This window comes from Drosophila arizonae, chromosome 3, assembly GCF_054131065.1.
Source record: "Drosophila arizonae isolate 15081-1271.41 chromosome 3, UAZ_ARI_1.0, whole genome shotgun sequence".
Classification (NCBI taxonomy): domain Eukaryota; kingdom Metazoa; phylum Arthropoda; class Insecta; order Diptera; family Drosophilidae; genus Drosophila; species Drosophila arizonae.
The window spans coordinates 29728445-29744722 of NC_142923.1; the positions used below are offsets into that span (position 1 = coordinate 29728445).

The 16278-nt window shown below is 36.3% G+C and overlaps 2 protein-coding genes across 9 annotated transcripts in view; one reads left to right on the forward strand and one right to left on the reverse strand.

The window, feature by feature from the left end:
- The window catches only part of LOC108610201 (uncharacterized), a 104243-nt gene that overhangs the window by 87152 nt on the left and 813 nt on the right, over positions 1-16278 (reverse strand). For 3 of the 8 annotated variants that reach the window (XM_089466059.1, XM_089466052.1, XM_089466054.1), the window contains exons 2-3: positions 10844-11459; positions 7475-7818 (exon numbers count right to left, since the gene is read on the reverse strand). The gene's annotated coding sequence lies outside the window, so the exon portion shown is untranslated. Of the gene's footprint in view, positions 1-7474; positions 7819-10843; positions 11460-12473; positions 12493-12523; positions 15734-16278 lie in introns of those variants that run through there. The other 5 variants (XM_089466053.1, XM_089466057.1, XM_089466055.1 and 2 more) reach the window with 4 other exon arrangements.
- LOC108610208 (dietary and metabolic glutamate transporter-like) lies at positions 884-6276 on the forward strand. Its single transcript, XM_018002163.2, has 6 exons — positions 884-1099; positions 1157-1344; positions 1418-1864; positions 1929-2304; positions 5499-5737; positions 5798-6276. Exons 1-6 carry the CDS (start codon positions 1051-1053, stop codon positions 5930-5932), a joined length of 1434 nt encoding a protein of 477 aa, XP_017857652.1. The 5' UTR covers positions 884-1050; the 3' UTR covers positions 5933-6276.

The following is a 16278-nucleotide window of genomic DNA, read 5'->3' on the forward strand; positions in this document are numbered from 1 at the left end:
ACACTAATATGTTTATTAAACGCTTTACAATAGGCTAGTGGACTACAAAAACTTCAAGTGGAAATGAAATACGTCGAAATTACTGATTAAGTCATAAAGGCTCATTTGACAGTCACTCTACAATTCAAACCATACAAAATTGACAAACTACTGAATCGCCAGACTATTATTAACCCATCTCATACATACATACATATGTATATGTATGCATATGTATGTGCTCAATCAAAGGCCAATCAATGGTAAATTTTGGACATTACAATTTGCTCAGGCAGCAAGAGTTACGCACACAGGCCACAAATGCTCACACATGTTTCCAGAGACTGAAAGTGTGTGTACACAATTTAGTATATTTTATGCTAAAGTTTTGTTCAACTGTTCGGTAATGTTAATTAATAGAAATCTGTTGCATCCACAACCGATCAACTGGAAAAACTACCAACCAACTGGGAAAATATGAACACGACTCGCAATCACAAAAAAAAGGACAGATTTCCGGATAGAGGATGTTTGATATTTTTTCCGGACAAAGCCCTTAAAAACAGGACAGATCTGTCCGGAAAAAGGACAAATTGGCATCACTGATACGCAATCACTTATAATGTAAACAAGTAAGAAGGCTCCAGTTGAGACTGCTCGACTAGGAAATACTCTGAGCCCTCTAAGCTGATATTCCAATCATTCTGCACTTCTTTTATGCACATATACATACACGTGCATCGCGTGAATGAACCGTATTCATCCATGAGACCGTTCGTATATCTTGTGCGACGGTTAGAGCATCGCAAAATTCATTCGAGATTTTGCATTTTGGCGGATGACATCTTATCGTGGCTGTTGATGTGATTAAATATTTTGAAATGAAATTGTCCAGAAACAGTATGTTCATGGAATATGTCACAGTATGTGTATAATTTATGTCACAACACAAATGGAAATTGTATACTTTTTTATATATAAACATAAAGTTAAAATTATCAATAAGCTCAAAATTTGTTAAAAGTTTTTTTTTTTTTGTATTGAAAAATGAACTATATTCATAACGCTTAAATGGATAAGGAAGATACAAGACCTGAATGGGGACGCAAGTGCGGCGAGGGTAAGGCAAATATATTTCATAAAAGATCTATTCTAATGATTATGACAACGTGACCAGGCTGCTTGGTCCCGCAACGCATTGCTGTGGCTCTGATGGGATTTTTGGCGTTACTGTTCGCGTATACGAATCGTGTTTCATTATCCCATGTAATCGTCGAACTGGTTGTGCCTAAGCTTCGATCGAATTCTACAAAAGGATCGGTATGTCCGGGTGACAAATCACTTGCCCAATCGCATGCAGCGGATGTAAGTGCGCGAAAGCAGAGATGATTTATTATTCCGGTTTTATATTGAGCAATACTTCCTTTTCTGATTATAGTACACAGGCAGATACAAATGGTCTGAGGAATTGCAAGGGTTTATTTTGGGTAGCTTCTATATCGGGTATATAATAACCCATCTCCCTGGTGGCATACTAGCTGACAAATTCGGAGCGAAATGGGTCTTAGCCACCGGCATGCTAATATCCGCCCTTTCCACTTGCCTAACGCCAGTCGCAATCATTTACGGCCACCAATGGGGCTTGATTGCCGTGCGTATCATAATGGGACTCGCGCAAGGACCCCTCTTTCCAGCTATGACCACTCTGCTCTCCCATTGGGTGCCCAAAAAAGAGCGTGGCACATTGGGCACTATCTGCTACAGTGGCGTGACCGCAGGAACGGTCACTAGCAACCTTGGCTCCGGCTTCATGCTGCATTATATGCACTGGCCTGCATGCCTTTACATTTTTGGTTCTTTAACAATTCTTTGGGTAATACTTTTCGTAAGTATTTAGTTGGGGAACTGAACTGGTCCGCTTATGATATTTCACACTCGTATCCTCGCAGCTTATAGTTTGCTACAGCACTCCCACCTCACATCCATGGATCCGAACGAAGGAGAAGGCTTACCTAGAAGAGCAAATTCCAATGAAAACTGAAAGGCCGCCGATACCCTGGAAAAAGCTGTTACTTAACAAGGCATTGGCGGCAACAATTGTAGCTCAGATAGGACACGATTGGGGCTACTATGTTATGATCACCTGCCTACCCAAGTTTATGGCAGACGTGCTTGGGGTGTCCATACGTTCAAATGGCATCATGACCTCTCTCCCTTTCGTTGCGATGTTTATTAGCTCGATTAGTTGTGGCTTTTTAACCGATTGGCTAATACGCACAGGCAGAATGTCTATAAATTTGGAACGAAAATTGTTTAACTTTATTGGTGAGTGATTCAGTCAGCCTATCCGTCGGTTCGTACCGTCGTACAGAGATTTGACATGACTTTTAAATGCAGTTCCCATTCAACTCTGCTAGGTTAAGTAAAATAATCGATAGGTTTCTGTTTCAATTAATCGATTAAAAACGTTTACTTCATTTACTTTGTTGTACTTTAAATCGAATTTTGATTAGCTCCATACTTTTAATACCGACTCCTATACTGTTCAAATATATGAATGAGCCTTAGCAGAATTCACTAGACAATTTTTTAGAAATCCTCGAGAAATTTTTTTCTGTAGTAACTCAGATACATACCATTTAAAATAAGAAATCAGGTTTTGTTAAAATGTATGTAACAGGCAGAAGGAGGCGTTCCATGCCCCTCAAAGTGATTTTATTCTTGACGAGCTGAACCGATTTACCCCTGTCCGTCTGTCCGTCCGTCCGTCCGTCCATCCATCTGTCCGTATATCCGTATGTGTGAGTGCGTCGGTCTCAGAAGATCTGTAATCTTACCGAAAATCAGTTATAAAATTATATATCCTAATCTTTAAATAGTCTCCAAAATATGCATATAATATGATATGCATCATATGTATTTATAGAACCTCGATTGTAGTTATACTCCAGCTTTCTTACTTGTTATACTCATTCACCGATGGCGGCTCTGTACGATTTCCGCAATGAAAGCAATTTGTTTCGGCGCTAATAAAGCCGATATGCCAGAAATCATATAAGTTAAAGAGCTAGAGAGCTGAAATTTGGCATATCGGAAAAATTCCCTAAAGCTTTCACGTTTTTTGAGCGTAAGCAATAAAATTTTGCAGTTACGTTACTGTTAGCTCGTTCTATAAACTGGCTATTGGCGTGGCAATCGGCATTTGTAGTGTCAAATTGCGATTCATGTCACGTGCGTGTGCGTATAGGCTTAATAGGCATTAATAACACGGTAACATTTTCATGAAATTTAAAAAATATAATTTAAATTACAAATCTTTGGAAAAAATAAAAACAATTAAAAGTTTTCTGCGGGGTTCGAACTTTGAACCACAACAATCTACGCCCACTAGAGGCGTGGTGAATCGGCATTTGTAGCGGCCAACTGAGAAATTTATTTGCGTGTGCCAATTACATATATAAACAAGTAAGAACGTTGTAGTCGGTCGTTACCGACTGCGGAATACTCATTCACATCCCATCAGCAATTTAGTAGCTAAGTATTGTAGAAAATGCAGTTCTTCCCGATTTGCCACGCCCCTACTGAGCGTAGATGTCTCATTTTTAGTCAATTTTTAGAATGAGCTAACGGTACCCTAACTGCAAAAATGTGAAAATTACAGGGTATTTTTTGATATGCAAAATTTAAAAAATCATTATATCGTCAGGTCCGATTTGCCACCCCTTAATGGGCGTAGACATATAATTTTGTCATTAGATCCTATAGAATCATAAAATTAGCTTAAGTGCAGAATTTCAGCGTTCTAGCCTTAAAACTAATTCACTTTCGTGAATGAGTAAAAAAAGGTTAATGGATATTAATATTAATAAGACGGAAAGAGATATATTTATATGAAATTTAAAAAATATAAATTAAATTACAGTGGAATCCGGTTATAACGACTCCGCTTAAAGCGTCCAACCGGTTATGCCCCCATACAAACTTATATGAAGGAGCCTCCGCTTAGTACGTCTCCGCTTTTAACGACAATCCGCTTATGCCGACGATTTTTTTCATATTTTTGAGTCAATCACCGGTTATTACGACGTGATAATAAAGTTTCAGCATAAAAAGACTGTTAGCAATGTATACATGTATGTATTGATCAGTAATCAGTACCCTTGCTTGTGTGCGTAGCAACGCCACAAATGCTGCTAAGACAGAGAGAGGGAGAGAGACAAAGTACAATGCCGACGTCACAAAAATGTTTCTAAACCATGTTATTGAAATAAATTTATAAAAAATGGTTGTTTTGATTACAAATTTAAATTGTTTTATAGTAATAGCTATTACGAAAATGGCAACCGTAAAAAAAATGAAAAAACATATTTTTTACTTTTTCTGGTTGAAGCGCCCTCCGGGTATAGCGACATAAAATCGACGGTCCCTTGAGTGTCGCTATAACCGGATTCTACTGTATAATATATAATAACATACATTTTCAATTAAAAATAAAGTTTTCACTGAAATTTGAATTCGCACCACAACCAACAGGATATTTCTGAACATAACTAAATTTAAGATTGCCGGCGCCTCTGCTTTCAGCATTTAAAACGAAATGACAAATAAAAGCCAGAAATTAAAAAACAATGAAAAGATAAATCAATCGCAATTGAGATTCTTAGAATATGCTAGAGAACGCATATATGTATATGTGCATACTTCCTCTCATACCAATGAGCGCGTGCAGAAGAAAGGCTGGAGTGCTTTCAGTTGTGCGGTTAGACTTATATTGTATATACATATGTATTTGTGTATGTATGTATATGTATACGCATAGGCATTTTGGGGCTATTTAAGCAGAAACCAATTCAAACTAATAAAAATTTTCGACAAAGAAAACGAAAAGTATTGAGTGCCATTCAGTCAAGCTCGCACCTTCCCAATAAAATATCAAATTTATAAAAACAACAATATATATACAAAAAAAAAAAAAAAACATTAGAGAGTTAATTGAACCCTCTCTCGCTACTCTACCATCACGACTTGCGTAGCCTTTACTAAAATAGAATAACTTCATAACAGAGAGTCATCTGACAAAACTACAGTGACGGCTAGAAAATCCAGAAGTCAATCGCAATTCCTAGCAAATGATAAAAGGCCTGTATAGAAAAAACGATGCATGTTTGCACATGTATAGGAAAATCGCGTGGATCTGCGGCTAGCTTAAATCCGGTATCCAAAATTTAACAAAAATCAGAATTGTCTAAATTATACAAGTAATTTAAAGATCCTAGCTCCAATGATGTGCTAGATATAAAAGGGTATAGCTATCGATGGTTTTTCAATTTTTCAATATACTCGGTGATTAACAGCGTTTGGGCTGTGAATGAGTATTCTGCAATTGGTAACGCCCGACTGTTTATTAAAAGTATGTGTGTACATAAATGTGTAAGATACATGTGTGAGAGCTCTAATGCTTTTTACAGTTGTTCAGAGTCCTGCCTAATTGATATACATTTTTCATGTTCCTTACCTAGGTGCCATTGGACCAGGAGGCTTAACAGTCGCAGCGTCGTACGCTGGCTGCGACGTCTATGTAGTGGTTGCACTCTTTGTTTTGGCTATGTTTACAATGGGTGCATACTATGTGGGCCAAAAGCTCTCGCCAATGGATATGTCTCCCACTTTCTCGGGCACTATCACTGCCATCTGTAACGGGCTTGGCTCTCTGGCTGGCCTGGCAGCGCCTCCTATAGTTGGATTAATGACACCCCAAGTAAGTTAAAGTTACGGAAATTCATTTTATTTTAGACTCGTTCACTATTGGAAATTACAGACGACAGTAGATCAATGGCATGGCGTATTCTGGCTGGGCTTTGTTATATTGGTTTTGTCAGCCATCGTATTTTGGATTTGGGGTACAGCCGAGGTACAGTCGTACGATCCCAATGCCCCAGCGAAAACAGCCTAACTAAAAGAATGACAGCACTCCGTGAGTACAGTATATTACTGACGAAGAGAGAGTTAGAAAGAAACTACTGATGTGAACCTATTTGTATGCGCGTATATGGGACTACAATGAATTTTATTTCCAAAGGGGGAGAGGAAAATGTGTTAATAAAGCATATTAGTTCTTCATCTTCTGGTATTAACCGTATGGTTATGCAATTATCGGAATTATCTATGCAATTATCGGAATTCAATTAGTCTAAAAACCTGTATTATAAATCGTACCAGTTTATGTCAAGAAACAGTTTTAAAATATGTTCTTATACAACAAACTACAAAATAAACCTGACGAAATGTGCTCATAAACCGTTATTATATAAACCGGGACTGACTACCCCTTGTAACGTGTTAATTGCAAGAAACAACAAAATATTCTGCAAATTTATCGCGTCTTACGCTGTGAATCAAAACTAAAATCTTTTCATGTTAGTTCTATAGCAAGGACACTTAAGAGTCGGGCAAAAATTAAATCAAACTTAAACTCATAAATCTAAAAAATAATGATTTTAGATTTGTTTTTGTTTGTCCCGCGAGGACCATAAAACAATTACCCCCACATGTTTGAAATCGTGTGTGCCTTTGGCAGGACGCACAGGCAGGGAGGACCGAGAGGACAAAGACACACACAAGCAGGCTGAAGCGTGAATGGCCTGGTAAACATCAAACCGACACACATGCACGCACACATGCTCACACACACATATACCCATACGATTGGGGAACTGTTGACTGTCTATGATTTCTGTTGGCAACTTTTTGTTTGCCTTACCTTGGACATTTTCAGCTGTATTTGTGTCAACATTTTGACAATTTGCGTGACATTAAATATTGATGTTTGGTAAATAGAGATACTCGCTGTTAGCAGCTTCGTGCGAATGCATTACGTATACGCCCCTTAGACAGCGCTCAAAATAAATGATGCACAATTGCGACATGTTTTGGCAACAAATCCGATTGTGTTTCTATTGCCAAATTTTAGCTACCAAAATTTTATATATTAAACTTTAAAAACTACGGGGTCCAACAGAATTCTAGATTAACAATAGAGCATACGTGATAATCATCTACGGTTAGAGTATATGTCTAAATACTATCGATTTACTTTACAGTTGAATGAGCCTAGGAGGTATGTTCCAATAAATGATACATATATTAGTACTATTTAAAATTTTAGAACTAGAATTCGATACGCCGAGGCTTGATCAAATATTTTTATCTGTTATTATATAGTGAGATGCTACATTATACTAGTATTAGTTAAAGGACGAATACGTCTAGGGTTCTATTACGACATTTAAGTTTATTATGTAAATAGCAAAGACAGACCTACAAACGTGTATTATTTAAATAGTATCTAAATATTTAATATTATTTATATGGAGGGTATTTAAAACATTTTAATTTGTAATTTTTCCCTCTCTTCAATTGAACTGATTGGAACAAACCATAACTACTTTATAGAAATTCATTGAACTTTAATATACAAATTCTATTATAAACTTACCCTAGTTTTTCATTCGACTCGAGCTTGCGATCATTTCAAGGTCATTTATACTACGTTCCAATCCAATGCCAACTTTTCATTTAAGCACAATGTAAGACTTATCATTCCATAATACTTTTTTAACTTTACACTTCACACTCCGCACATCACTTTTTCATTTGTAAATTTTGCTTTCGATAATTTTTTGCAGAGAACAAATGTTTAAACATGATCTCTGGAGCACGCACTGATAATTCACAAATATATTTATATCTATGCGTATATTTAATTAGGCATTGAAGTAATTTTTTGAACTGTGTGTTAGATTGAGTAGAACTATACAGATGGAGCTGACTTCTATGAAGCTGAAAAAGAAATAGAACGAGAATTAATATAATTGAAATCGACATACATATACATATATACATATTGTGCATGAGTCCTCAAAGCTTGTGTCTAGAGAAATTCAGTGACCTTCGTCGCACATGAGTGACAATTCCGTATAATTTACTGTAAATGCATGCGTAAGCGCCGAAAACACAAGCGACAAAAACAACAACAACTCCTACAATAATAATAATAACAACAACGAAAACAACAACAAGGTTGTAATACATTTGTCAAAGAATAAAGGGTTTAGCCAAACACATAAAACTAAAATAATGTCTATGTGTGCAGAGGATACATAGAAGCGTATTTACGTTAGAAAAAGAATGATTCTATTACTGGTAGTAGAATATAATCTTGTTTATTTGTTGTATATCCTGAACCGATTGAAAGTGGGTATTCAGAGTATAGTCTATGTAACGGCGTAATAAGGCGTGGAAGTCTCCACAAATGGTATAATACTTTAGTAGTACAATGGTATAAATACTTTAGTTTGAATTTGCTTAGGTGTGGGCATGAAATGAAGTGGCGGCGATGGTTGAGCTAGAGGTGGTAGAGGTTGAGATATAGATAGAGATTGAGGTAGAGGTAGAGGTAGAGGTAGAGGTAGAGGTAGAGGTAGTGATAGAGGTAGAGGTAGAGGTAGAGGTAGAGGTAGAGGTAGAGGTAGAAGTAGAGGTAGAGGTAGAGGTAGAGGTAGAGGTAGAGGTAGAGGTAGAGGTAGAGGTAGAGGTAGAAGTAGAGGTAGAGGTAGAGGTAGAGGTAGAGGTAGAGGTAGAGGTAGAGGTAGAGGTAGAGGTAAAGGCGGAGGTGGAGATGCGAATTCTTATTAACTTATGCATTTAATAATAAGTATCTTATATAGTAAGTTGGTAAATATTAAAAATATTATAGTAATGTACAACATGATGTGATATATGTATATGGTTAGCTTTTTCTTTTAGCTTTTAGCTAGAGTTTGAACTAGGCTATGGTCTGCTTGGCACTTTAGTCTGTACGTGGCTTTTCCGCAGATTAAATGGATTGACATTGAATTAATTTAAGTTTTAGCCATGTGTGAGCCATATAAGGGGTGCAATAAATATTTCATGTAGATTAGACATGTGCAGAAGGATATACGGGTCGAAACTCAAACATAACCTTAAGGGAAAAGTAGAGAGAAATGCATATTTACGGTGGCCATAAAACATGATATTATAAAAATAAATATATGCGTTGATATCAATGGACGAACATTTCTGCATTTACGAGAGCTGTTCGCAACGGACCATCGTACACCACCCACCAGCTACCCTCATACAACCTCCCATATGTGAATATGTGAGCTATGAGCACATTGCATTTATGGCCCACATAAAACGTAGCAGCAAATTTTCTCGTTTTCCAATGGAAACTTTCTCCCAAAAATTGGTTTGTGCGTAATTGATTTCACTGTACCTGACGAAGTATACTATATTTCCTTTCTGATGAACTAAATTCACTTTAGCCTTGTTCCATAATTAAAGAGTGCTTCAAAAGAGAATGACTGAAATTTACATTTAAAACATTTAAAATATTTGCAGTGGTAAATATATCTGCCTGAACCATATACATACATACATGAGATTTCTCTGAAGGTTATAAAAAACTTTTCCAGCTTTCGCAGCCATATATTAATTAAATGAAATTTACAAAAAATGCGTATGCTTGTTATATATGCCATTTTGATTAATGAATTTCCTCGCCGTGCAGGCCATATTTATGGCCGAGTGTCATAATTTCTACCAAATGCCAGCCAAAAAATGAAAATTCCTCCAGCACAGGAGCACAACTACAACCAGCAGGCATGTGGGTCAGCGATGTGAATTGAAAAGTGGAAACAACAATAAATGACCACATATACATGAAAAGGTGTTATGTATGCGTGTGGGTGGGTGGGGTGCGAGCTCTTTGTGCTTTGTACTTTGTTTGTCACAGTGTAAAATCAATTTTCATGAAACTATGCCACGCGTCGTATGAGTAATCAGCAAGCAAACAAACAAAGTCAGCTACGGTAAGTATACGTAATAAGTGTACATACATGTATGTGTGTGTGAGAATATGTTACTTTATGCGTGTGTGGCATAAATCAATTTAACACTAATTTCAATAAAGCAAAGTGCGGCATTCGATGAACGCAAAATACAGTTCCAGGTCAATAAAAAAATATTTACATGAATATAATTATGGCTTTAATTCATGAAAATATAAAATTTAAAACACAAAGTAATCATTTATACCATACTCTAATGCGTATCTTAGTGGGCATATGTGCAGACAATCCTCTATAGAAACCATTAGAGGGCCCGAAATAGAGGAAGAAAAGAGTTCAATAAACACTACGTATTTACTACATTCAATTACGTGTGAGTACTCGTATGGCTTGCCTTATATTTATAAAGCCCTGTACTCTATTTATAACCTCGTCACGCATGAATTTTGTTTAATAAATGAATGAGTTCTAACCTCTCTGAGTTAATTGTTGGGTAAAGCCAATCAGATTGATTTACACACACATCAATGTAGACCTCGACACACAGACACATAAGAATTGCTGACAAGCTTTTTAATTGGATCATCGGCTCTCTACTGACTTTGACGATTGTGGATATTTGAAACTATTAATAATTAAGTAAACGCCTCGGACATTAGGTACTCAAGTGATCAATTATATTTACTTAAAATTGTATGTAAACAAACCTGAGACTCTCCAGTCTCTGTTATGCAAGTTTTATTAAATGGTGTATTGCTTCACAGTTGCTACTGATGACAGTATTAATAATATGGACGGGTATCATGTATAATCCATACGTACAGCACACAGAAACATACATACATATATTTCGATATGATTATTAAAGCTTCCTATATCGATGTCTTTATACCAAAAGCCTGATTAAATTTTGAATTCCCATTTTCAACGAGTTCAAGGTGTAATACGAATATTTTCGGCAAAGCTCCTTAAAGTAGGCTACAATAATTTACCTGCTTTCGTGTAGCTTATTTGCGAATGTTTAACGTTTGGTTCCAATTGGATTTTTGTTTTCGGTCAACCATTGTCGATTCGATTTTTTTTTTTGTGTGTTCTTAGATCATCAAGACAATAATGATAAAATAGCAACAGCACATGAAAATTTTAAAGCTCGATATTTTAGGACCTTTGGTGCCTCTGCGTGGCAATCGCAATTCAAAATCCAACTGAATGAAGTTCTCCTCTGGCACTTTATCCTCGCTACTGTTGTTGTTGTTGTCGTTGCTGTTGTTGCTGCTGCCCCCGTAGTGTATGTTGGCGCAATTTTTAATGCACATTTTTTTTTTTTTTTTTTTTTTTTTTTTGCTGACTTTTTGGTGCCACAGCTCTTGTGTGTCAGCTGAAAAATTTATTTGATAGCACTTCGCACAGTTTTCCGTTTGCAGCTAGTGCGTTTTTATTTCAGTTTGTTCATTATATTTTTCGGGTAACTTTTCGGATTGTTATCAAAGACATCGTTGGTTAAGTAGCTGGCCAAAGTTTTAGGTTTGCTTTTAGATTTTTAATTCGAGTTTGACTTGCCGTAGTTTGGTCTTGCAAAGCGCATAATTTGCATAAACGTGAAATATCCTAGAAATACGCACGACATCTCAATTTTACGGCACAAAAGTAATACAACATTACATTCAGAATGGACACACAAAGGATAGCCTTCTTGACAGCCCACAGAGAACTATCTGCAGAGGAGGAAATGCTTAGGCGGATTGGAGGCAAAGTGCCACGAGTTGGGCCATAAACAAATGAAACCTTCAAATCTGGATTGTAATCCCGATAATACATTGAAAGTATTCCAAGGCAACTTGAGCTTTGTGTTGGAAAATACATTAAACTGAAGCGTGATACTCTCTTCCCAAATTTGATTTTTATACCCTAAACGCATTGAAAATGAGAAAATGTAATATGAATTATTCAATTGGGCGTTAAAAATATTGCTCCCATCCTACTGGGGGCGTGGCCGTAGACATATGACGTTATGGCAACGTAAATTTGTAATTCTAGATTCAAATATATGAAAATTACTGGGCATTTCGTACTATCGATCGGAGGTTCTCTGTAACTCAACTAACCGATTTTACTTTGTAGCTCTAAAACTATAGGGTATCCAAATTGAAAATGAAAATGCACGATAATTCACGATATGTATTTGCCAAATTTCAAATCTATAGCATCAAGTATAGAAAGGGTTTTCACTAAGGGACATACTGCAAGACGGAAAATGCACTGAACCAATATAGCTTTTTCGCCTTTGGGGCAAAGTGTAATGAAACACAATTTAATAAATAATCAGAATATGGGTTGAAAGAAAAAGGGAAAGCCAGTCGAAAACTTATTGTGATGCTTATTTATCCAATCATAATCAGATGGTCAGAGTCTTAAACCTGGGTATAAGAGCGGTACTCGATAATTAGGCGTGTATTGCTCTTTGAGCAATTTCATCAACCTCAGTAATCGGAATGTATTCAGGTAGTCAAGTAGCTCCCTCGCACAGGCATTTCGTACACATGCGGGGCGAATAAAATGGTAATACGAAATTACGCATTCGCCGCATTGGCCGGTTAACGAATTCTTAAAGGCAGCGCGTACAATTTTCACTTTCAACAACAGTTGCGCGCTTTTTGATGATGCTGCTTCACCTGGTACTACGGCTGCTGCCTGTGGCACGTGTCTCGCTTGCTTGCGTTTTGTATACTAATTCCAGATGCCTGAGCAGCTGCGTCTCAGCTCCTGTGGGAAGAGTCACTGCGTGCTCTCTCTCTCTCTCCATCTCTGTCTCTATCTCTGTTGCCTATAAGCGTTATATATCTCTATCTCTTTCTCAGTCTCACGCGCTCTCTCTCTCTGTGTCTGCCTCTATGAAATGCGCGCGCAAGGCTTTTAAGGAGAGCGTTTCCTATGGGAGACTTCGTTTTTTACTCGACTTTTGTTTATAACAACAAAACTTGATAGCTGAGTATATATTCATAAACGTTGTTGTTGCTGTTGCTGCTGCTGCTTGTGCTGCACTTAACTTGAACTTTTCCAAATGTTGGCACGCTGTGGCCTTCTTCTATTCTCTGTTTTTTTTTTTTAACTGAATTCAAGGAATTTACTTAGATTTCAGCCTCTTTTTTTTCAACTACTTTCTGTTTTTCACTGCTGCTGAGACAGTTGGGCAATGCAAAGGCCACACATATGGCCGGGTCTTGTGGGCTTGGCACGCGCCACAAGCTCGAAGCACAAACCCACCCACGCGATGACGACTTTGAAAGAAATACGCGCTGGCCTTTGGCTTTGGCTTGGGCTGTGCTTTGGCATTGACCAGGCCCATTAAAGCGCCTACTTATGGCCATGCTCAGCATTCACAAAAGAGAAAACAAACAGCGAATATTCAGCTCCTCCCAGACACAACACAACTCGCGCACTACTTCCGCTTAATACACACCAATCCATTCACTTCGCCAATTGACTTTCGGCCAGTTAATTGGCAAGCCAAATAAATTCTTTTGTGAAAAACTACTTTGAGATAACAAGCTATTATAGTATTCGCTTATACTGCACAGAGCTCCATAAGATCATAGATAAACAAATTCATATCAATGGAAAACACTTGAAACAGCAGAATTCAACTATGAATTTATCTAGATATATATAATGGAAAGCATGTATAAATGGAAGCCAAGTACGATACATTGAGAATCGCAGCTTACGGCTAATGCATTCAGTTCTTGGGGCTTGCACAAGTCGAAGCTTTAATCTGTTTTGCATAGCAGCTCAACGCTTAACACTCCCCATTGCTCTATGTAGCCTGCCGCCTCTTCTCTGGATACGTCTGGCTGTTTCAGCTATATGCTGCTTTGCTGCTTTGCTATATTCAACAAAATTATCATCTGGCTCTCGTACGTGCCGCCTGGCCAAGCTCGCAAAAGCCAGAGTCGTGTGTCCTTGCGCCCCCACGCCCAGCAGCTGCACAGCCTCCACAGCCCCAGCCTCTACCCCCAAGCTGCTTATCTCATAGGAAACACTGGTTGCTTTGCCACCGAGTTTTCAAAAGCTAGAAGCTGGAAATATATACAAAAAGCGAGTGGAAAATGTTGCCAACTGCAATTGGAGCAAGAAATCAAAAGCGAAATGTTCCTCAGTCAAGAAAAAGTACTTAAAAATCTTGCACTTGTTTATGGCATGCCAAAAACTGCAATATTTTTTTCTTCTATTTTTATTTATTTATTTATTTTATTTTTATTTATTTTTATTTATTTATTTTTTTTTTTTTTTTTTTTGCATTGGCTGCTTCAACAAGTTTCCTGTTGTCAGCCAGAAGAAAAAGCTGAGGCAAGTTTTGAAGCTTGTGCTTGAACCAAATAGCAATTGTGAGCACTTACATGTGTGGCAGTTTGTGCGTGTGTTTGTGTGTGTACACAATACAATATAATACAAAATACAGGCAATGAAACGTTCGTCTTATATTCATTACAACCACAAGCAACAGCAAACAGCAATTTATGTCTTCAGAGCAAGCAGGGCTACATTTTTATGGCTACGCCTGTACACCTCTGGACCTCACAAACACAACAATAGTCCTCCATACACACACACACGAGGAAAAGTATAGTATATAAATACACTTCTATTTATTGCTAAAGTCTTGATATATGTATATAACATACATATGTATGTAAGTATGCTTGTGTATAATATTGTATATATTACGCAGATTACTGTATAGATTGAGGAATACAAATCGGTTATAAAATTATTTTAGAAAAATAAAATAAGATAAGCTTGTTGAAATAGCTATATAAAATATAGTATTTGATAAGGTAAGTATGTGAGCATTAGATATAGAATTTATATAGTACGATTACTCCAGGTAAAAGGTAATATATCCAGCAAAAAATATAGTGCGAATAATTTATGACTAAAGGACATATAATAGAGAAGCTTGAATTTGTATTCACTTTTAAAGAGACTTTTTTATTTATTAATTATTAAAGAAATAATTTCAATGAAATACATATTTTAATATTTTGAAATTTTAGAGAACTGCAGACTTTACTTTACTAACAATATTTGTCGGTTGCAAGTTGCAACAGTTGCAGCTACAGTAATCCCAATACGATCTTAGATTTAAACTATAGTTCATACATATATATTCCATAGAGAGATTACAGTTTAAAAGCAACATAACTGTTAGAAAGAAAATATTGTAATAAAAAAATTAATTAAATCGAAGCAGCTCATTAACGAGTATTTATATATATATTTAAATCTATTATAGATACTGGGCAGATTTTCGTTCGCTTTTGCCCTATAAAACATGGTTGAAGGACGATTAGACTTTTACATACGAGCACACACATACGGAAGCACTCGCACTCACATAGACACAGGTATTACACCCACCATCCATCTAGCTGTGTGTATGTGCCCTAACCTAACCTAAGCACCAACAACAGTACCAGAAGTCTGGGGCAGTAAAAAACGAAAGTAATGGCAAGTTTCTATTTTCCATTGTTTTTCTCTTTTCTCTTACATATTCTTTTCTTTTTTGTTTTTACTAACTAACTGAAGTGAAACTCAACTTAGCTCATTTTGAAGGACTTTTTGGCGTTTGGTCGTGCCTCTGCGATTGTTTATTTATTTTGCGCTTAAAATTAAACGTCCACAAAAGTTTTGCTGGGTGGGTAAATTACTTTACACGCTACTTGAACACGCAGTCTACGTAAATTCCATACTCGACTTTGACCAAACATTTGTTTTAATTAAAAATAAGAGCACCAAGCATACTGAGTGAAGGAAACTAGAAAGAAACTAAGGAAAAAAAACTATGAAAAACTACGAAAACCTACTCAAATTCTACGAAAGCTTTAAATTTCGTTTGAGAGCTCAATATACATATATGTTATACATATATATCGGTACATTATATACCAATATATTTTATATATATATACATTATTTATTATTATTATCTTTTATTTATCAATATATGTACAATTTTATTAGTATAAGAATTGAATATTATCAGGCTTTTCTAAATCTATCATAATTTCAGTTAATTTTAGTATGTAACAATGTATTAAAAGCGTCGAGTACAAAAATGATATTAAATATAAATATATAATATACATAATTAAACGGTAATTGCAAACACTTTTGAAACTCTAAATCAGATTATATATGCATTATATACAATTATATGCAATATGCAGATAATAGTAGTAAATATATTTATTAAATTAAATAAAAACACAATAGTATAAAGTTAAAAATATATATATAAAATTTAAAAAGAAAATAAATAAATAAATAAAGATAAGCCCAAATGATATATGCAAATAATTGAAGCGTGTAGGTCGCTTCTCCTTGGGAACTAAAAAAATATTGACTCTGCTCAGCGATACTTGTTGTG

What these genes read in the sequence shown, in the direction of transcription:
- LOC108610208 (XM_018002163.2), top strand. Translation starts at nt 1,051, where the DNA reads ATGGATAAGGAAGATACAAGACCTGAATGGGGACGCAAGTGCGGCGAG. An exon ending in TTCTTTGGGTAATACTTTTC is followed by an intron (nt 1,865 to 1,928) that starts GTAAGTATTTAG and finishes GTATCCTCGCAG; the next exon opens with CTTATAGTTTGCTACAGCAC. An exon ending in TTGGATTAATGACACCCCAA is followed by an intron (nt 5,738 to 5,797) that starts GTAAGTTAAAGT and finishes TGGAAATTACAG; the next exon opens with ACGACAGTAGATCAATGGCA.